Consider the following 23992-nt stretch of genomic DNA (forward strand, 5'->3'; position numbering starts at 1 on the left):
CACTGTTGTTACTATTGTTGTTCTTTCTCTCCATTTCTTGACCAGCTATCAAAAAAGCAATGCTCCTGTTCAGTGCTGACGTCCTGTGATCAAATTTATTAAAAAAAACTTTTCAAAGTGCATACAAGAGCTGCTTATATGTTGTATGAGCATGTACAGGTTTAACAAAAATTACAAATTGCTACTTCCTGTGCTCCTGGTTTTAATTGACAGATTAGTTATTTAGTGGCCCATTTCCAATTAGTGGGACAATTTGGGTACAGTAAAGTATGAATTTATTTCCATTTCCACTTTCAATGGTATCAAATATAATGAATCTTTTTAGCACAACAGTATGGTAACAAAAGATTGGCGCTAGATTCAATGCTGAATGTTATTTATTTTACAGAGAACTGTGACCAGTGCTTGCATCAAGCCAGGGGAAAGACAATACAAGAAGTGCCAATTTTAAATACACAGCCAAAACACAAGACTGAAACAAAACAATGACAGTACGTAGTAATGAGCCATAGTCAACCCAAGCTGAAACAAAGCTTGTCGTCTACTTGTGACCAACAGCGGCAGAAAGAACAGGATCTGCTGTACAAGTATGTCCTTTATTGTATTGTGGAAAACTTAAGCGGTGCTGCTTGGTTTCTTTATTTGCGCGTTCTTGTTGCAAATCCACATTTGAAATAATGAACTTGGGTTTTGTCAAAGACACAATATATACATACAGCTTTCTTCACTTAAAAGGTCACACTTTGTTAATGATTGATTATAAAGCGTGTTTGGTATGCTGTCTCGGGAGAGAACCCTGAGTTCAAAAGTTTTTCGAGCCTGGGCCCGGAGTTTGAGCTCAGGTATGTCTCAAGAACCCCCCATCCTCCCCCCTGTTTATGGCTAATGACAAGTTTGGGATTGCTATGTAGAAATATACTAATTAAAAGCTTGACTATAGTGCCAATAACACATGTCTTAGGACTATGGGGAAACTCACGCGAAGCACTGGGATAACAAGTCAACTCCTCAGAGATACGTCAACTGTCCTGTTAAGGACTTGAACTAGTTATGTTCTTGCTGTGCTAACCACTGGGCCACCGTGCAACCCTATTAAGGCAAAGGAGGAGGAGTAGGGGGGAAGGGGGAATCTTCAAGGCGAAGACAACTGGAGAACAAAACTGATTGGCTATTTATAGTGAGTTAGGAATCATCTGATTGGTGAATCACGCATTAGCTAATGCGGGACCAGCTGTGGTAAATCATAAGCACGTGCTCCTCTCGAAATGAACTCTTTAACAAACTTCACTGAGTGAGAACATCATCAATTGCAACTTTCTGCCAAACACAACACCTACTAAGTATGGCCGCATTTACACTACATTGTTCAAGTGACTCAAGTCCGAATTTTTTCTCCCATGTGGCACTGATCGGATATGGCCCATGTCTGTGTAAGCAGGAACAAATCATATGGATTCCGATTTACTCAAATCAGATTCAGGCCTTGTTCACATGTGGAAATTTATCCGATATGAATCGGATCTGTGCTCTCGTGTCTGCAGTGTAAGCAGGTAGATCGGATTTTCACCTGTCAATGCCAGTTGGGCGTCATTATAAATCAAAACAAATGATGTCAAGCAGAGCTGCATGATTAATCAAAAAAGATCACAATCTCGATTTGACCCTACACTCGATTTTAATTCAGCTTTTCTACGATTCAGCCAATTATATTTTCAAGGTCAGGAGAGAAGCTTAAAGGGAGCTGCACAGGTCCTTACAGGAACATGAACACCTTTGAATGGCGTTAAAAGTGTCAAACACTGTGTTTATAAGATATAATTCACCCAGAAATGTAATTTCTGTCTCGTGTAATGATTTATTTGCGGCCGCAAAATCCCACATGAGCTGATCACGAGCTACCGAGAACGCGCGTGCGTGCACGTAGCACGCCAATGACGGCTACTTTAGTGAACAGAACCTGCATATGCTGTGAATAACAAGTTATAAAGTTGTAAATAACATTCAGTATGTTGCACAGAGCGTTAGAAAGAGAGCCGCGTTGAAAGAATGATTTGCATGCATGTGTGTTTTATCACAGTGACAGCAGCCATGAGCCGCACTGGAAAGTGAAAGTGAAACCTGTGCGCACATCATTTAAATGATCAAAACACATTTTACAATTATGATTACGACAAGCATTTGATACGTTTTTTTCTTTCATAGCTAACACTGTATACAACTTATATTCAACTTATATAATGTTGAATATAAAGCAAAAATGTCTAATTTTACCAGTGAAAACAAATGGTCTAATAATGCTGACAATGACAAATGACAAGCACATGTCTTAAAGATAATAATTCAACTTTATAATTATGAATAGTTGTATTCTGATGTCATCATTTTCCTGTGAATTAACAAACAGGACATATTGAAAAACTGTTCAAGTCCACCATAATGACTGTACAAAATGTAACATTTTAAGCAACAGTAGAGTTACATTTAGGCCTAATATTATTAGTGTTGTTTTACCATATCATCACTTTAGAATTATAAGGTTTTATCAGACATTTTTATCAAAATTTAGTTATTGACATATTCTTATTAAATGACAACTTATTGTTTACATTTTAAGACTTTAAAAATGCTTTAAATGCTGCACACATACTGTTTGCTATATGGATTGCAAAAACTTTGAAGCTCAATATCTTAAAATCATCATCTTAAAACAGGTCACTTTTAAAAGATGATGTAAGCAGGGCATCAAAAAAATCAGATACAGTCACAAAATCGGAATTGACCACCAAGATCTGCAGTGTAAATGCAGGCTAAGTGGCAGTGGAAATGCAGGCCACATCAGGGTGATTTGTAACAAACCAAACTGTACTGAACTGCTTATTGGTAACAAGAACTAAGTAAAATGAGCTTCCAAAACATGTATCCACTCTAGTACATGATGGTGTTAGCCATTTAATCGATTACTTCTTTTGGTGATTCTAAGGGCCAGTATCCACACGCATGCCGGTTCTAAGCCTGGATAAATGGGGAGGGTTAAAGCAAGCAATGGCAGACTACTCTGTAAAAAAAATTCACAAGAAATTGCTATGAAGCTCCAGGACATTCCAGTCATATACTGTAGGTTTTGGTATCCAACACTACTCCAACCTCATAGAGGTGTGTTGTTTTTTATCAACAGTGTGGACCACATCTGTTGACTGTTAATGGGAGTGTGCAGGGTTTCCATCAATCATCCAGAGCTGCACAGTGTCCTACAGTAGCATCCCTGAACAGCATCTGTGCTTCAGTAGCCAAACCTATAAAGGTTTTACGCTGGAAGACTTTCAAACTAAACTGGAGCCATGCAGGAACCACTGTGCATTCACAGGAGAAGCGCTTGGATTTGAATCAAAGAAATGTGTTATTGTTTTTTTTTTGTTCATTTTCATTTTTTCCTAAGCAAGATTAGCAATCACAGACGCACACTGAACGCCTCTGTCTAAGACCGAGGAGGAATCTGACATTTGAAGATGCCGAAAATTGGTTTGTTTACAGAACCACAATGATTTGGCAGACAGCAAAAACATGAGAACAAAGGCTGCAAAATGATAAACAAATATAGTACAAAGACAACATTTTGTCATCAAGACATTGAGGATTATCACCTTCTCGCCCAACATCATCTCATGACATGAAATTTTGGATGCAAATTGCTTCTTGGGAACGTTTCCTCCCACCATCCAAACACAGCAAGCTGCTTGACATTTCCCTCTGAGGGAAACCTGACGCTCGGCTTTAAATCAGCCCAACAATAACAGAAGAGCCCCTGTTCAGCTTTTATCTGGCACTAGTGATTCACAGTGATGGTCCGATAACATGCCGTGGCATTTAGTGGCCCTACGGCTCAGCCATGGATGCCAATGGTGGGCTGGAGGGCCTTCGATTTGCCTGCTGAGGTTAATACAAAGTGACAAGATTTTTTGTCTACATTCACTTGACACATTTCTTCTGCGCAGGGGTCTGTCAACACATCGACGTGACAGAATGACAAAAACAAAACCAGCCAAAAATACCCCCACAGTCTGGTTGCAAGCAGATTGACTGAGCAGAGCAAGATGATATAAGAGACCTTTAGAAAAACCTTTAAACCTCGAGATTCAAATGAAGAAATAAACATGCTTTATTCACAAAATGTAGATATGCATACTTGCGTAACATCCATAACATTAGAAGCAGCCAATTTACATAAGAATCTAAATAAGTTAATATTAAATTATTTTACTTTTAATTTCCATTTTTTAGATTTATTAATTTTTTCAAGTGGTTAAATTGAAATCTTTTATTGCTTTCATCTTAAACATGACATATCATTGACCTTATATTGTATAAATAATTTCTGATAAACGTAACATAGTTGTATCAAATGCTGTAGTCTTAAAAATACTAAGAATTAAATAAATATTTGAATAAAAAATAGATTTTTCTTTAGTATAATATAAAATATTATTGTAATTATTTATTTTAATTTAATTTAAGACGTAAAATGGTGGCTTTCTATTTCTATTAACAATAAAAATATATAAGTATTAATAATAAAACATTCACTTGGATATATTTAAAACAATATACACTCTATGCATTAATCATAAATTAAACATTTCTTTTAAAGTTGTTATATGTCATGTTTTAACAATAATAATCAATTATATTATGATTCTTATTATATTTATTGTACATTATTTATTCATTTATAAAATAATTTAGTACTTTATATTCTTGGCTTTTACTTTCGGTGATCTGCACATTAACTGCAGTGTTTCCAAACTTTCCAAGCCTCCTTTATGTCACTAAACATGTAATTGAAAATAAAAAGATCTTGAGTCTCCAACTTAGGAAAACAAATAAATCTATGCCAGCAACTAAAACAAATGATTTCAGATAAGGCTTCCACGCACAGTCAAATGTTTTAGTCTACATCTGATAACAACACAACAGAGCTCCGATAAAAGCATGACCATAATTTTTCTGTCACAGTGAACAAACACAAAACCTGTGGCAAATCCAAACCGATTTCTATCTCTCGGGGACACAGAACAGTCATTGCCAAACTAATAACTTACCAGTAAAGTCTGATAGCAATCTCTTTGGCTGGTACTTCAAGACTTAAATAATCATCTCCACACAGTCAAACTGTAAGAGATGCCATCCTGAGAGCAACTCATTTAAACTCCAAACTATCCTGACTCATCCTGACTCATTTCACAGAATATTTATGAAAATGTGATTTAAAAATCAGTCCAATATTGATTTATTAACTATTTTGAAGATAAAACATTGTTGCATAGTCTATAGAAACTAAGTTGAAAAAAAAAATAATAATTAAAATAAATCTGAAAAAAGCACATTTATTGCCAATAAATACCAAAAAAAAGCTCTAAATAATAATACATTTATTTAAAATTTTGAAGAAGAGTAATCAGGATTTTACCCATGTCATGATTCAGTAAATATTTACTATCAATACAATGTCTAGTGATAACAACATTTTTAATCTTTTACAGTGCAAATAATGATAATATAACACTATCTACATCAAAAAAGCAAGTTAAACGTTGCCATCCTGGAAGCACCATATTTAAACTCATTACAATCAAACAGGTGAATTGATAAAATACAATATTTTACAATGACGTCTAATTATCATCTTTAACAACATTTTTCATCTTTTACAGTGCACAAAATGATAATGTAACACTATTTACATTAAAAACTAAAGTTGTGAAACTAAACTGTGAGTGGTGCCATGCTTGAAGCACCATGTTTAAACTCATTACAATCAAAAAGGTGAATTGACTAAATTCACTATTTTACAATAATGTTTAATAATAATTTTTAACAAAATTTGTAATCCTTTACAGAGCAACATTTTTTTGGAATATAATATTATTTACATTAAAAAAGCAAGGCAAACGGTGAGTGATGCCATCCTGACAACATCATAGTTTAACTCAATACGATCAAAAACAAGAATTACTTCTATTAAACAGTTTACAAATTAACCAAATATAACACTAAATATAATACAAAAATATGAATCCTAAAAAAAATAAAAACGGAGTGTTGCCATCCTGAGAGCACCATATTTGAACATAATACAATAAAAAAGGTGATTTAATTGAATAAAATCTATTACAAAGTAACCAAATATAACACTAAATATAATACAAAAAATAAAAATACATAAAAACGCAAGTCAAACCGCAAGTGATGCCAATCTGACGGCACCATATTTTAAACTTAATACAATCAAAAATATGAATTAATTAAATAAAACATTTTACAAAGTAACCAAATATAACACTACATATAATACAAAAAATAAAAACAAAGCAAGATAAACTGAGTTCTGCCATCATGAGAGAACTATATTTGAACTGTGATTTATTAAATAAAATCTTTTACAAAGTAACCAAATATAACACTAAATATTCATTAATTCATTCAATTATTCATTCATTCATTTATTCATTCACTCATTCATTTTCCTTTAACTTAGTCCCTTCATTCATCAGGGGTTGCCACAGCGGAATGAACCACCAACTTATCCAACAAACTGTTTATGTTTTACACAACGGATACCCTTCCAGCTGCAACCCAGTCCTGGGAAATAACACTAAACATAATACAAAAAATATAAATACATAAAGCAAGATAAACTGTGAGTGTTGCCATCCTGAGAGCACCAAATTTGAACTTAATACAATCACAAAGGTGATTTAATTTAATAAAATCTTTTACAAAGCAACCAAATGTAATACAAAAAAATAAAAATACATTAAAAGCAAGTCAAACAATGAGTTCTGCCGTCCTGAGAGCACCATATTTTAACTAAATATGATCAAAAATATGAATTAATTTAATAAAACATTTTACAAAAGCAACCAAATGTAACTGTAACTAATACAAAAATATAAATGCATAAAGCAAGACAAACTGTGAGTGATGCCATCCTGAGAGCACTATATTTCAACTTAATATAATCAAAAAGGTGAATTAACTCAATAAAATCTTTTAAAGTAACCAAATATAACACTAAATATATTATAAAGCAAGTCAAACGTTAGGTGACGCCATCCTGATGCCATCACTATATTTAAACTTAATTAATAAAGTACCATTAATTAATACAAAATAAAACACCAAACATACTAATGTAAAAAAAAATCTACAAGTTACAGTAGTGATGCCACCCTGAATCAACTCTCCAGCAAATCTCATTCACAAAACCACCAACACAACAAGTCACAGAAGTCTAAATCAAGCAGAAAGCCATAATCAGAATTACCGGAGTCGTTGCGGTTGTACTCTTGACTGGAGATGAGAAAGAGGAACTCCTCACAGGTGTTGTGATCGAGCCGGGGGCTGTCCTGCGTACAGAGGTCAACTATGAGGGACACAGCCTTCTGACAGATCATGTCATGCCCCTTTCCGGCAGCACTCATGCTTCCTGACGCATCCTCTGTGTTACTGGCTCCTCCAGCCCGGATGCCAAACAACACCCACAGCGCCGCTAAAGCAACTTCAGTCTCTTATTGTTCCTCAAGTGCGCAAGAATGTGTGCGTCGCTTGTGCATTTCTATGGGTTTTATCGTGCAAAAAAAAGTGTGTGTGTGTGTGGTGCTTAATGATTCACTAACGCCTACAGGTATTCCAAAGACGGCATGATTGCATCACATTTGATCTCAGAATCCACGGATGACATGCAACAAATAGGGAGGGCTGTGATTATCCGAAGCCGAGCATCTGCCTTCTTTTGTGCATCTCTAATAAAAAAAGCCTCTCATTATGACCGTTGGGCTTGTTTTTCTCAGGTCGATGTGTCCCCGAGTGCTGAATTTGTCCTCGGAGATCAGAGTTCCCATGTGTGTGTATGAGAGAGAGCTGAGGGAGTCGTTTGTGTGCATGTCTGTGTGTGTGTTTGGACAGTTTGTGAGTCTTTAGTGACGCTTCTGTAGGGCAAATATGTGGAGCTTCATTACTGCACTTTTATGATGACTGTGATTATTTTTGGCGGTTTGCTGTTAACGGTGTTTACATGTTCACTGGCTGTGTGATATATATGGGGATTTTAATATGGGTGGAACATTCAGTCGGCGGTTGTATTTAAGGCACGCTTTAACTGAACTGCCAGGAGGAATCAGCGTTAAGGGAGATTTTACTGGGGAAAAAAAGAAAGAGATACAAAAAGATATAAGCATGAACAGATAGGGATAAAAAAACGAATGCACAAGTAAATTCTAAAATAACAGGACAACACAGTGTTTAGCAATTTTTAGTCTTTCATTTTATTTTTTCTGGGTTTTGTTTTTGTTTGTTTTATGGTTTAATATCAATGTATAAACCAAAAATGTGTTTGGTAAACTCTTATAAAAATTAAAATGGGAACATGTATTTTTTTAGTACACTTAATGATTTTTGTAAATTACACAGTATTTAACTGTAATATGAACTGTATTTTACTGTAGGACAGTTTTGCAGTATGTTACTGTATTTTATTTTTTCTGGAGTTTTTTTGCTTTGTTTTATGGTTGAATATCAATTTATAATCAAAAATGTGTCTGGTCAATCTATATAAAAATTAAAAATGGAAAAAAATATTTTCTTTTATACACTGTTAACGATTTTTGAAAATTACAAAGTATTTCACTGTAATAGGAACTGTATTTTACTGTAGGACAGTTATGTAGTTTATTGCTGTATTTTATTTTTCAAATTACACATTCATTCATTCATTTTCTATTCGGTTCAGTCTCTTTATTAATTCGGGGTCGGATTAAACCACCAACTTATCCGGCTTGTTTTACACAGCGGATGCCCTTCCAGCTGTAACCCATCTCTGGGAAACATCCATACACACTCATACACTACGGACAGTTTAGCCTTCCCAATATAACTATACTGCATGACTGTGGGGGAAACCGGAGCATCCCAAGGAAACTCACACAAATGCAGGGAGAACATGCAAACTCCACACAGAAACGCCAACTGACCCAGCTGAGGCTCAGACCAGTGACCTTCTTGCTGTGAGGCGACAGCACTACCTACAGCACTAACGTGTCGTCGTAAATTACACATTACAGCTCATTTACTTAATAATTTGAAGGCATTGGATTTATTTACTTTTTCAACTAAACACTTTTTACAGTGTAAGTTAACTTAATATTATTTTACAAATTTAAGTGGATTGAACATAACACAATTAAATTCTCCCCCCAAAATATTTGAGTTCTGTTGATTGAATTCTGTTGTTCCAGCTCATTTTAAATATATAGTTTGAACATATAGTTTATAAATATATAGATCTAACTTCCTGCAGAGTTTAGCTCCAACCCTTATCAAACACAAGTAAACCAACCAAGGCTGTGTTCCACTTCAATTACACACAAGCACTCGCAAACTTTGCTTCCCTTGTTCCGCCAGGGATCCCCTGCTGCCATTTTAACGTGCGTTCCACTTTGTCAAGTGAACAAAGGACATTTACATGGACCATACCATTTAAATATGAAGCGAGTCTGCTACATACAGTATGTCCACTCTAGCACCTACAATGAATTGTTTTTTTTGTTTTTTCAGAATTGTTGCAAACAACCTAAATGTGCTTAATGTAAACAAACAAATAAAATTTAGTAATGTTTAACTTAATTTGTTTGTTAAAACTCAACCAAAATAGATTGGTTGCAACAGCAAACCCAATGAATCCACTTCAAAACAGTGTAGTTTCCAAGTGTTCAAAGGTGTAGGGCATTTCATTGAAACCCATTCCACCAGTAATGGACACTTTTGTAATGTAATCAGTGACGTATATCTGAGAGAAAGAGACAGGGGAAAGTTAGCAAGTGAAGAGCATAAAAAAATTGGACTGGCATGCGGTCTGAGTGAGATCTGAATGAACACTTGGTAAATAAAGACAGGTGTGTTTGATCAAGTTTGCAGCTGAACTCTGCAGGATATTAAATCTCCAGGAACAGAACTGAGCACTGCTGTAGAGATTAAACCATGCATATTATATGTACAGTTAAAGAATTATTAGCCCCCTTGAATTATTAGAGCCCCTGTTTATTTTTTTCCCCTAATTTCTGTTTAACGGAGAGCAGATTTTTTTCAACACATTTCTAAACATGGTTGCTGGTTCGAGCCACGGCTGGGTCAGTTGGCATTTCTGTGTGGAGTTTGCATGTTCTCCTCATGTTCGTGGGTTTTCTCCGTATCCTTCAGTTTACCCCACAGTCCAAACACATGCTTTACAGGTGACTTGGGTAAGCTAAATTGTCAGTAGAGTATGTGTGTGAATAAGTATGCATGGATGTTTCCCGGTGATGGGTTGCAGCTAAAAGGGCATTTGCTGCGCAAAACATATGCTGGATGAGTTGGCGGTTCATTCCGCTGTGGTGACCCCAGATTAATAAAGGGACTAAGCCAAAAATAAAATGAATGAATGAATGAAAAACTCAAATAAATATATAATGAAATAAATTCACTTAATTATTTTATATCATCATTCCATCCTTATTTGAACATTTTATTGTATTTCTTAGGGTCTAAGTTTTAATTGAAACAGACACATTTCAACTGTAGTACTTTTATGGCTTTCTAGAGCTTGCAAGCCTAAATCAAATGCAAGTAATATTGTGTTAATACAATGTAAGAACAAATTATAAATGAGAAACAAATAGTATCTATTTATGAGAATATTAACACAAGGTAAATATTTCGACTTGAGGAAACTAGACTACTTTTAACCACATCCCATATCAGCATTCCAGTAGCACTGTAAACCTGTTTTAGCCATGGTGTTTTCCTCTAAGCACACAGGGTTACACAGGTGCCCCATAAACTGTTTTTGTCTTTCTGCATCATTAGATTGTTATTTCTTGTGGCTGCACTGATGTGATTGTGAAAAGCGAGAGGTGACAGGCGTTAGAGACTCTTCTACAGAGGTGACACTGCAGTTATTCATGCTCCATGTCCATTCCTCTCCTCCTGCAACTCAGATCAGTCCATGATTTACACAATCTCATCCTTAATACACGACAACTACACCTTTTCATTACAGGATTAGACAATAAAGCTTTCAGACAACAGGCCTATTTCACATTAATAACCACAGGCTAATCAAAAACTGAGTGGCTTTGATTACAATCAACAGCGGATTGTTGATTAAATGTTTGTGTTGTGATGTTTTATCCTTCAGATTTCCATAAACTTATGAGAAATTGATAACATTTAGAGCAAAAATTAATAAATAAAAATTATTCATTCATTGATTTTTGGGGGATGTTGCTTGTACAAATAAAGCTAATGAAGCTATGGGTCCTGCTTGCACCTGCTTTCAATAAATAAAAATAATAATAAAAAACAGACTCAGACATAAATCATAATCACAATACTTATCCAAGTCTCATGACTCAGCTTCTTTGCTGAGGATACATTGCTTTGGCTATTTTTATAGGATATTAAAGTGATAGTTAACCCAAAATTCTGTCATTATTTATCATCCTTGGCTAGTTTCAAACCCGTTTTTTTCCTTAAGTTAAACACAAAAGAAAATATTTTGAAGAAAGCTGAGAACCTGTAACCATTGACTTCCATAGTATTGATTTCTCCATGTCAATGGTAACAGGTGTTCCGTTTTCTTCAAATAAATTGTTTTGTTCAACTGAAAAAAAAGAAAAAGAAAAAAAAACTAAAAACAAACTGAAACCAGACTAGAACAAGAGTGAGTAAATGATGACCGAATTTTTGGAGTGAATTACCTCTTTGATACCATTGCACATCAGATGAAGTAAAACTGAACAAAATTTTAAACTTTAAGGATTGACCCAGCTTTTATTGCAGAGTGCATAGCATGCTAGAAAACTGTCTATGTCATATTTAAAAGGATATACAAACAGCTCAAACAACGAAAAATAAGGTCAAGAATATTGGTGTGACTCTGGAGTCAGATCTGAGTTTTAATAGTCATGTCAAAGCAATTAGTAAATCAGCATACTATCATCTCAAAAACATTGCAAGAATCAGATGCTTTGTTTCCAGGGAAGAATTAGAATAACTTGTTCATGCTTTTATCAGCAGCATGGTGGATTACTGTAACAGTCTCACGGGCCTTACCATAAAGACAGTCAGACAGTTACAGCTCATACAGAACTCTGCGGCAAGGATTCTGACCAGAACCAGGAAATCAGAGCACATCACACCAATCCTTAGGAATTTACACTGGCTCCTAGTTACATTCAGAATAGAATTTAAAGTATTATTACTGGTCTATAAATCACTAAATGACCTAAGACCTTAATACATTACAGATATGCTTACGAAATACAAATCTAACAGATCACTCAAATCTTTAGGATCATATAAACTAGAAATTCCAAGAGTTCAGTCAAAGCAAGGTGAATTGGCTTTCAGCTACTATGCCCCTCGCTGCTGGAATCAGCTTCCAGAAATGATCAGATGTGCTTCAACATTAGGCACATTCAAATTGAGACTGAAAACACATCTGTTTTTGTGTAAATGTGTGTACATTTTTATTTTTAATTAATTTCAGTAATATTATTGACTAATTTGAAAATGTTCATATAATTTATGTACAATACAGTTTGTAAAGTAATATATTCTATCTTTTAGTAGAAAACAATGAGATGTGCTTTGTTTACTAAATAAGTAGATCTAATTGGATTTGCATTGTAAAAATAAAATAATTATTTATTTATAATTTATGTATTCATTCATTCATTTTCTTTTAGCCTTAGTTTTGTTAAATTTAGTTCGTAAAAATGATTTAAGTTAACTTAATCGATTTGTGTTGGGACAACATGAAGGAATTGTGTGAAGACAGCATTTTTACACTGTGTATGTGAAAGTCAGGTTGTGTTGACCTTAGTGCTTTAAAATATTGGTGTATGACATAAAAAAAACAACAACAGTAATTTGCGATAAAATTTACAAAGATTTTACATTTCTACAGTACTTTTAACGGTTTATTTATGGCAACCACAGCTGCCATTTCTTTTTACCGTCAATTTTACGAACCTATTTTTTTACAGTGTACTGTTCTCCTTTCAAATATTGAGAGCTTGTACACCGAGACTAATAACCACGCACACTAAATTAACTTTGACTGAGGCACTGGATGACCCGCTTAGAGCCGCACACCAGACACGCACATTCGCATGCTATTTAAAATGAAACCATTCAGATGGTGCTCTGTGGCGCAGCAGAATCATGAAGTGTCTCGAACCCTGGCAAGGCGCCTCGGACAACCGCGGACTTGAAGCGCCGTTGTACCCTGATAGAAACCCATGTTTAGAATTATAAAAATGTATGGCGCTGCGTGGCGTGATGCTGTTCATTGCTGAGCGGCGCTTCTGGTGTGCGACCTGCAGGCAAGTTTGTTATTTTATTTCCAATGGAGCGACACTTACGTGAGGCAAAGGCGCTCGCACTTTACAGCAGCACCTTGTTAAGATCACACTCACAGGGAGCTTCTGTGACCTCGAGAAATGCAAACAGCTGAAGTTTGAGACAGAAGCAATGAAAAGTACACTAGTTTGCAAAACCACTCACAAACAAACTAAGTTACAAACAATAATTCTGATTAGAGTGATTATGTGGTGAATCTTGTGTTGAGCCCAATGAGCCTTGCATCTAAAAATAGAGCAAGGGTGTTCCTTTAGTGATATCGCTTTGAACCACTCGCTGAAAATGGCGGACGTGAAACGACAAACTGAGTATTAGGTGACGCGTGACGCGATATTGGGTTGGGGGGACTCCTACGTCAAGTTGCGGTCGTTCTGAAAACCGCTCCAATTGGTCCACCGTTTTTATGTTGTTAAATTGAAAAAAAAAAAGGACTGGGTGTGTTTATATCACCCTAATATGACGGTCTATACACTATACCTACACACATGTCTGTCCAAACAGCTTGAAAAGTAGATTTTTCCCCATAGGTGCCCTTTAACTAATCTGTTCCTGTTTAAAAACTAAAGCCAATTTATCATCACCAGTAAAAAAATATATTTTTAATATCTGGATAAATGGCCCATTTTCGCTTTTGACTTAAAAATCACCCCACATTCCACATCAATGTCCTTTTTTTTGACTCAATAATTTTTATAGACTTGTAGCTTAAAATTAAGTCCAAGAGTTTGGAGTTTGTCCAAGTGGAAATCAGAAGTGATGAGTCTCAAAAGTGACAAAGCCATACCTGCAGGTGCCAGAGCTCTCACGCTGCCTGTCACATGGCATAAGAGGATGCTAACTCAAATCCTGCTAAATCAAGCAGTGTTTAATGGTGCAGATGGAAGACCTCGATGTATTTCTAAATGCACAATGTACTTTCTTCATATGAAACTAGAACTTTTTTTTTCATTGTATTAACGGGAGGTGAAAATGACAGCAAATATAACCCCAGCTCGCAGGAAATGTGTTCAATCCTAAACGAAGCTTACAAAGCAGTAACCTATTGGAATTGCAATTTCTCCATCAGCTTCATAAATCTCAGAGGAAGCAGAGGACATGAGGGCAGCGGTATCACTCAGAGCCATCGTGTCATCTCCTGCAAAGCATTGTATTTTCAACACAGCGCTTCCATTACTGTTGTACAAGGGCATTTCTGAAAGGTTACATTTAAGAATATAAAACATGAGGCGTCTACATGTTGAACCCTGTAATCAAATATCTCGGCCTGAATGCTAATTATTCTCTCTTAATAGAAACCTCTTGGAAGACAGAGCATTTTTCTAATATAGTTTGTCATTTCCAGCTGTGGCTAAGAGTAATGGATTGAATAAAGCTTTTTTCTCATTAAACATTATATACTCAAGTGAATGGTTTAATCTGAGGGAGATTTATTAAGAGTATATTAATAAAATTTAGCATTTTATTAGTAGGATATTAGTAAGTATTTTATATAGTAATATAATATTTTACTTATACAGGCACATTCATGTTATCTATAAAATAATAATACACAATAATACATGAATCAATGCTTAATATATGCTATATAATATATACATTAATGCTTAATATACATTTTGTATAGAATACATAATGAAATGTGATAGACAATAAATAATTAATTTTCTTTTCAGCTTAGTCCCTTTATTAATCAGGGGTCGCCACCTCGCCAACTTATCCAGCATATGTTTTACGCAGTGGATGCTCTTCCAGCGGCAACCCAAAACTGGGAAACACCCATACTCTCCTGCTTTTACACACATACACTACTGCCAATTTAGCTTGTTTAATTCACCTATAATGCATGTTTTGGACTATGGGGGAAACCCACGCAGACACGGGGAGAACATGCAAACTGAATGCACACAGAAATACCAGTGACAATAAACATACATTTGAAAATAAACTAAAGTTAAAATTAAAATGTATTTATATTTTAATATAATGTATTATGTTTTATATAATATATAATGTTTTTTCATATCTTATTATAATTATTTCTTTTTTTTAATTATGTTGAATTATTATTCTAAATAAGCATATATATATATATATATATATATATATATATATATATATATATATATATATATATATATATATTTAATATCTGTTTATTTTTTTCCCCAATTTCTGTTTAACGGAGAGACAATTTTTTCAACACATTTATAAACATAATAGTTTTAATAACTCATTTCTAACAACTGATTTATTTTATCTTTGACATGATGGCAGTAAATAATATTTTACTAGATTTTTTTCAAGACACTTCTACAGCTTAATGTGACATTTAAAGGCTTAACTAGGTTAATTAGGTTAACTAGGCAGGTTAGGGTAATTAGGCAAGCTATTGTATAACGATGGTTTGTTCTTTAGACTATCGGGAAAAAAAATTAGCCTAAAGGGGCTAATAATTTTGTCCTTAAAATTTAGTTTTAAAATTAATAACTGCTTTTATTCTAGGACAAATAAAACAAATAAGACTTTCTCCAGAAGAAAGGAAACATATTCAGACATTCTATGAAAATTTCCTTGCCCCGTAACATAATTTGGGAAATATAAAAAAAAATAAAATCAAAGGGGGGCAAATAATTCTGACTTCAACTGTATATACACACAAACACAAACACACACACACACACACACACACACACACACTTTGAAACCTGACATAAAACTAATGATTAATATATACTGTAAATATTCATTTATTTATTCACTTTCCTTCACCTCTATTTCAGAGGCAGAGCGAACTGAACCGCCAGCTATTATGGCATATGTTTTACTCAGTGGATGCCCTTCCAGCTGAAACCTAGTACTGGGAATATATTAACATCAGTTTATGACAAATTTTATTTAATATAAACATTTATTCAAGACTATATATTAACTACTCTAGTAGACTAAGTCAATTTGACAACTGACAGCTAAATGTAGATTTAATAATGTAGTATTTATACAATCATTAGTATAATCATTCATTTATTTTCATTGAGAAAATAGTCCCTTTACAAATGAACCGTCAACTTACCCAGCATGTTTTACGCAGCGGATGCCCTTACAGCTGCAACCCAAAACTGGAAAACAGCAACGTTTTTCCTGTGAGGCGATACTGCTAGCCACTGCGCCACCATGACGCCTATCATTAGAAAATTGTATTCATCTATAAAACAAATATTTAAAATAAACATTACTCATTAATTAAAATAAATAGACGGAATATGACAGCTGCATACATGCATAAACAAACCACTTTGATGCCATTTACAATGAAATTACCCAACTACCACAATAAAATAAAGCTACTAGAAAGACAAAATTTGAGTCCAATAATTCCATTAACAAGTATAGCGTGAAATGAATCAAAATCACATTTACATATTTTAAAATGAATGCTGCATGGCGAGCAGCGAGTGCAACCGGTTATTTCCTTCTCCAGCATAGTGCTTTAATGAAACGGGTTGCACACAATCAACCTTTTGATAACAGCAAAATGAAAGAGAAGAAGATAAATCCATGGCCAACTTTGATTTAATCCAACAGGAGATCACAGAGACGAGTGGAATGCAAATGATGTGGTGCAAGCTTTTTACAGAGGACAGAGCCTGAATATCACTCTCAAACACTCAGACTGAGAACAAACTCTGCTCACCTGTGGCTCCATTTCACAAACAGCTCAACGCTTTGATGTTTAGTCACATTAATTTGTTTTACATACAAAGTTGATTTTGTTAGAAGTTTTCTTTCAGCTCTCAGTCTAGTGTTGTCAACATTTGCTCATTAAGGCAATTGATAAATGTTTTCAGTTTAACGCAGTAAAACAAAATTAGGCAATTGACCCTATGGTAAGCCCTTCCACATTCAGCCCCTTCCAATTTTAGATCAGCCAATAGCAGTATTAGTTCCACATGAACATGAACTTTCAGCGACAAAGAAATATTGGAAGATTCTTGTTTTTATGGCATGTATCCTACACAATTAGTAACACAATGTGCCTGGGATCCTTGTAATTCAGTATCCTGAGAGGAATTGATTTCATTCTATTTTTTTAACTCAAACAAGTCAACTTAACATCCAGAAGATCAACAACTACATTTGATCTAGGAAGTTGAGGTAATGCTTTTAACCCCGCTAACATCACCTTAAGTTATTCATTCACAATTGCTATGTAGTAACACATCCTCTGCATTTAGCTTGCATCTATTAGTGCATAAACAGGCCTGAATGTTTACTGTGACCAGTATATTAAGCTTATCCAACTTACATTGCAATTTTTAAACCCAAATAAATCTCATCTATCATATACCAACGCAATCTCACAGCAATTCGTAACTTTTTGATTTAGTGGCTAATTCGTATGAATTCGTATGATCTAATTCGTACAATTTAGTATGATTTGCTCATCACGGTTGGGGTTAGGGATGGGGTTGGGTGCCACACCTCCATTTAAAAATTGTACATTTTCATATCACTGAACTCGAATTTGTACGAATTAGCCACTAAACTGACAAAACGTAAAATACTTACGTTTCCTCGTGAGATCAGGCTTATTTTACTGTATAGACCATTTTATGATGGTGATGTAAAGAATAACAATGGTCCTAACGTATTTCCTGGTTTACATTTTTCATTTCGAAAGCTTCCAAGATTTGCCTCTTGTTACAGTTATGAAATAGCTTGACAACAAGCAGGAAATGTTTATGGGAAAATGACATAACCATATAAAATAGTCTATATTAAAATTGTCTCTCCATAGCATATTTAAACTATTAGTTCACCAAAAAAGAAAAATCTGTAATTAATTACTCACCCTCATGCAGTTCTAATCCTATGAGATCAATGTTCATATTTGAAACATAATTTAAGATATTTAAGATGAAATCTGAGAGAATTCTCATTTTCTATAGTCTCAAGATGTTCAAAGTCCAGAAAAACAACCAAAACACCTGTAAATACTACTTTGTTCACCTATATTTTTTCTCCCATGTCAGGTGCATGTTAACTATGGCCAGTGCAGCTTATTTGTCTTTAGGGTCAGCAGTAGAACACACAAGCATTATACTGCCTGGACTTTAAGCTTGTCAAGAAAGTTGCTTTGTATTGTGAATTAGAGAGGTCTCAGATTTCATCTAAAATATCTTAACTTGTGTTATAAAGATAAATGAAGGTCTCATAGGGATTGGAACAACATGGGTGTGAATAATTAAAAACAGAATTTTAATTTTTGAGTGGACTAATCCTTTAAGTCTTACTTGAATGCTCCTTGATGAGTCAACCACAATAACTAAGCATTGTGGGGCTTACCAATAGGGCAATTACTAGAGGGGCAGAGCTAGGGTTGGCCACCTTATTCACAATTCTGCTTCCGTTCTGCTTTCATGACAAGAAATGCATTTATTTAGACATATGGCTCAGTCAAACAAGCATGAAAAAGCTACATGTGATGAGGGACCTTCAGTAAAACAACAGTGAACGGCTGTCAGAGCGATGAGAAAACACATTTCCTGAGCTGTCAGCCATTATAATGTAGTGTCAAAGCATGTGCTCTTAAATTACACTCATAAATACAGTGGCACATGTTGTAATATAAAAGCGCTACCATACAGTAATAAAGCACAAATGAAATGAACATGCATCATTGGTATTTTGTCAGTGAAATCATGAAGTGACCAAAAAAGAAGTATTTATAAGACACATTTAAGAATATGGGCTCTATTTTGATGGTCCATGCGCAGAGCGCAAAACGCAGGGTGCAAACGCTTTCAGGGCGTGTCAGAACGCATTTTTGCTAATTTAAGGACACACTGTAAAAAAAAAAGTTGAGTAAACTTAAAATAATTAGGCAACCTATCACACATAGCTTTTTGAGTTAACTCAACAAACAGGGTTTGAAGACCAGTGAACTCAAAATATTTTGTTGAATTCTTTAGTTCTCTGAACAAAAAGTATCATGTTCACCCAACAAGATATTTTTGTTTGCTGAACAAAAAATATCATGTTCAACCAACAGGATATTTTTGTTTGCTGAACAAAAAATATCATGTTCATTCAACAAGACATTTTTGTTTGCTGAACAAAAAATATCATGTTCATTCAACAAGACATTTTTGTTTGCTGAACAAAAAATATCATGTTAACCCAACAAAACATTTTTGTTTGCTGAACAAAAAATATCATGTTCAACCAACAGGATATTTTTGTTTGCTGAACAAAAAATATCATGTTCAACCAACAGGATATTTTTGTTTGCTGAACAAAAAATATCATGTTCAACCAACAGGATATTTTTGTTTGCTGAACAAAAAATGTCATGTTCACCCAACAAGATATTTTTGTTTGCTGAACAAATATTATCATGTTTACTCAACAAGATCTTTTGTTTGCTGAACAAAAATTTTCACGTTTATTCAACAAGATCTTTTGTTTACTGAACAAAAATGATTATGTTTACCCAACAAGATTTTTTTAGTTTACTGAACAAAATAAAACAAACTGATTCATTATGCATTTACTATTAATTTTTAGGATTCAAATTAAATACACAAGAATAGTCAATTCACTTTTTTTTTATTTTTAACTGTGTTCAAATCACAATCCAAAACATTTGCATACAAAATCAGCATTTGACATTAGCCGTGTTTAGCATTGGGCTAGTTTGTACACAACTAGTACTGAATGTTTCCAGATTTGAAAAGATTGTACACTGCCTCAACATAAAATAACTGGCAAACTTACTAAAACCAAGCTATTAGTGTGTCTAAACACTCAAACCAGGTGAATATACAATCATCTAATCAGAGTAAACCCTAAAAGCCACTCCATTCATACAGTCTTTAAAGTGTACTGCACTTTTGTCAACAAAGTACATAAAGTCCAAAAACAGACCTCAAAACATTGAAACAGTGGCACATTAGGAAGTGGTCACGGGTCAGTTGCCGTTACTGTGTGGAGTTTGAATGTTCTCCCTGCGTTCACGTGGGTTTCCTTTGGGTTCTCCGGTTTCCCCCACAGTCCAAAGACGTGTGGCACAGGTGAATTGGGTAGGCTAAAATTGTCCGTAGTGTATGTGTGAATGAGTGTGTATGGATGTTTTCCAGAGATGGGTTGCAGCCGGAAGGGCATACGCTGCGTAAAACAAGTTCATTGCACTGTGGCGACCCCAGATTAATAAAGGGACTAAGCCGAAAAGAAAATGAATGAATGAATGAACTGAACTCTCGCAGATCATGTGCCACCAACCTCCATAAAACATGCTGAATCACTTAAAAAGTATATTTGAATTCTTTTGGGTGTTCCATATTCAGTCTATACAAGAGGCTGAACAAGTAAGCGAAGGCTGCAGGCAGATGTGTGATATCCTGAAGTACTATGGCCTCCTCCAAGATTTTAGCGAGGTTCATCACATATTGCAGGGATGCAGAAGTGCCATTATCATCTTCCACCACAGTGAAGATTCCAATCCTTTAATCTCTGGTGCTGTGGTCTTCAGGGTCCGTGTCCTTATAGGAGATTAAGTAATGGGAAAATTAATTGATGTGTAATATTAATTACTACTTATTAATGTTATTACTATTATGCAAAGAAAATAAAAACATGTAATACTTTCGTACATACAAACAGTAACACTTTGAATAGTCTATAATATATAATAATTGAACAATATATTGACAACTTTTTAATATTTAGCAATTTTTTAAACTTTTATTTTACATAAAATTGCAAAGATTTACTTTTATTTGATACAGTTTCAATTGTGAAAGTTGTTTATTGTCCTGTTTAGAATATAACTGAGCCTTTAATTGTCATTCATAAGGGATTTATAAAGCATAAATAGTCCTCACTTTAGATTAGGTCACAACTGGATGAAGTTAAGCTCATAAAGCATATACTAACATACAAAGTAACTATTATTACATACCTTAATATTAGGATATTTAAATGTTAATTTGAATAGTTTATTAATCGTGTACTTAAGCATTCTGAATGATCTTAAAAACACCAACTGACCAAATAACTGGTTTGTAAATAATGCAATACTTAAATTAGTAATACAAATGAATCATTAAAGTTAAAAAAAATACAATCATTGAGCACTTCATGTAGAGTTATGCTTAACAGAAAATAAATTAACTATTCGCTAATACTAAATAAATTATTTATAGCGTGCAGCTATTAAAAGTGTTACCAAGCAGACTAATAAATGTAGAATAGGGTATGAAAATGGGTAACTTACCAGACATATCTTGAGAAAGCAAGCAGAATTTTTACGAAAAAAAATTGGCAATCCCTCAAGAGCTGCTCTTTCTCGATCGGTGACAATATCAGTGACCTAAAGGAAAGTCATTTACAAAGGGTGTTTTACAATCTTATTGTTTTGTAAGTAAAAATGTACTTAGTACATTTAAATGAGTATAGTATTTTATTCATGCTGTTGAAAAAACACATGGCTTTATTTTTAAAAAAGAATTTTGTGGTTTCCATACAATGGAATTTGATAATGGTTGTGTTGGCAAATTTAGAAAAATGTTTAGTTTCATGTGACAATTACTTTGAGTTAAAAACTACAGCTATTATTTTCTATTTTCCTCTTTGAATGTATTCATTTGAAATGGTCACTCAAAACAAGTGAAACATCTGTTATTTATCTTACTTCCATCTCACAATCAAAACACAACTTGACACAATTAAAATTAATGCAAAAGGGCTGGACAATTAAATTGTTGCAATTACGTTTTATTAGACTGTATTACCTGAGCATGAAATTCTTGACAGGACAAAATATGTTGCACATGTTAAAAACATCAGACGGGTGTATAAGAAAAAAAAAATCTTAATGAGTACCTGCTCATCCATCTTGTTTAAAGTTGTATCCATCTCTGGACCCATTGAATCCCTTCTTTTCTGTAGAGTTTCAGGAGAGGTGCTGTATATTTATCAAGTCACTCGATTAACTGTCTCAGGAGATCTACATTACAGATCTGAGAAAACTCTGTGCAGATCTACAATATACAAAAAAAACATACATATTAATTTTTACACATAATATATATATATATATATATATATATATATATATATATATATATATATATATATATATATATATATATATATATATATATATATATATATATATATGTAAATGTAAATATTTAAATGTTCAAATGCTGAATACAGATGTATTTTGAATTACCTATAATAATAATGTTGTTTGTTATTTTTAGCATTATCATTACTACCTTGAATGAAATCAAAGCAATTGCAATATAGTGACTTACCTCTTCCTTAAAGTCCAGGTTATCTCTCTCTAATTTCTTCCTGGCTAAATCTCAACAACTTCTTTTGGGCAAAGAGAAAAGGTTTCTTGCATCTGCTGGTGAATGACCGTCAAATTTCACTGATGATAACAAGTCTCACCTCCTCAAGGAAATCTTGCATTGAATTATGTCATTGTCAATATTTCAGTCCTTTTGAGCAAAAAGAAAGAAAAATATATATTTAGCCCTTTATATTTTTTATGTAAATAAAAGCTAGCTGACTGTTAAAGCAAGTTGGTCTGAATATGATAGACACTTAGTCGAGCTAACAAATCAAGCAATGAATTACATGAAAATCACACGATTTTCACACAAATTACACAGTTAAACACGTCACCGTTTGTTCCACTGGCTCTGGTTCGAAGGGAAAAAAGGTTATGATGTGCGCAATGCTGACAGCAATCTAGATAAACAGGACATAATGTTATATTTGACTTGGATACCTGATCTGGTATGTTATATGATACTCATTGTATTAATCGTGAGTTATTAAAGCAAATGACTCGATTGAAATCGCTATTTGTTTCAAATACATTCACTCTAAACTTTTATTGATGTAAATAGCCAAAACCAAGTGCACGAAACAAGTAACTCACGGCTAAATTATAACAAATAGTTCCGTATTAGGATACACGCGCACATCAAAGCCAACATATCAAATAATATAACGTTAGATGACAACAAAAAAAGACATACATACCTATGATTTAGCAGAAACGTCGTTGGCCTGCTCTTAACTAGGGATGGCTGACGTGAAACTGATGTTTTGACACAGTGTCGAGATCCCGAAGCGCAAGTGTTTCGAATCACTGCACCGAAGCATGATCCGAAGCACCCAAGTCACGTGACTAAAGTGTTTCGAAACACCTAGTCACGTGACTAAAGCGATTCAAAGCATCGATCAGCTTAGAAACGTTTCGAGACCTGGTGAATCCTAATTTGACTGCCAAGGTCTCCAAATTATCTCTGTCTCAAATGGCTTAGAGCACTGTGGGTTTGCTTATTGATTCTATGCTTAGCATGATGTTTTGGGTTCGAATCCCGACTTCGAAATCATGGTTTTATGTATTTTAATCATGTTTCTGTTTTGTGTAGCCTAAATAGGATACAGCTACAGTTACGCCAGCAATTTAGCATCATTTTTGTAACACTGTAAAACAATAATAAATATTTTTACAGTA

The 23992-nt window shown here is 34.2% G+C and overlaps 1 protein-coding gene across 6 annotated transcripts in view; it reads right to left on the reverse strand.

Annotated features, from left to right (window-relative positions):
- Nucleotides 1–23992, reverse strand: part of syt6a (synaptotagmin VIa) — a 127571-nt gene that overhangs the window by 73356 nt on the left and 30223 nt on the right. For 3 of the 6 annotated variants that reach the window (XM_087307180.1, XM_087307179.1, XM_087307178.1), the window contains 2 exons: nt 16526–16657; nt 7322–8194 (listed from right to left, as the gene is read on the reverse strand). The exons of the other annotated variants lie outside the window; for them this stretch is intronic. In XM_087307180.1, the coding sequence (XP_087163306.1) occupies nt 7322–7478 (157 nt within the window). In that variant the 5' untranslated portion in view covers nt 7479–8194; nt 16526–16657. The remainder of the gene's footprint in view (nt 1–7321; nt 8195–16525; nt 16658–23992) is intronic. 6 annotated transcript variants of the gene reach the window in all.

The sequence above is a fragment of the Danio rerio genome, chromosome 23 (assembly GCF_052040795.2).
Source record: "Danio rerio strain M-AB ecotype USA chromosome 23, GRCz13ab, whole genome shotgun sequence".
NCBI lineage: Eukaryota > Metazoa > Chordata > Actinopteri > Cypriniformes > Danionidae > Danio > Danio rerio.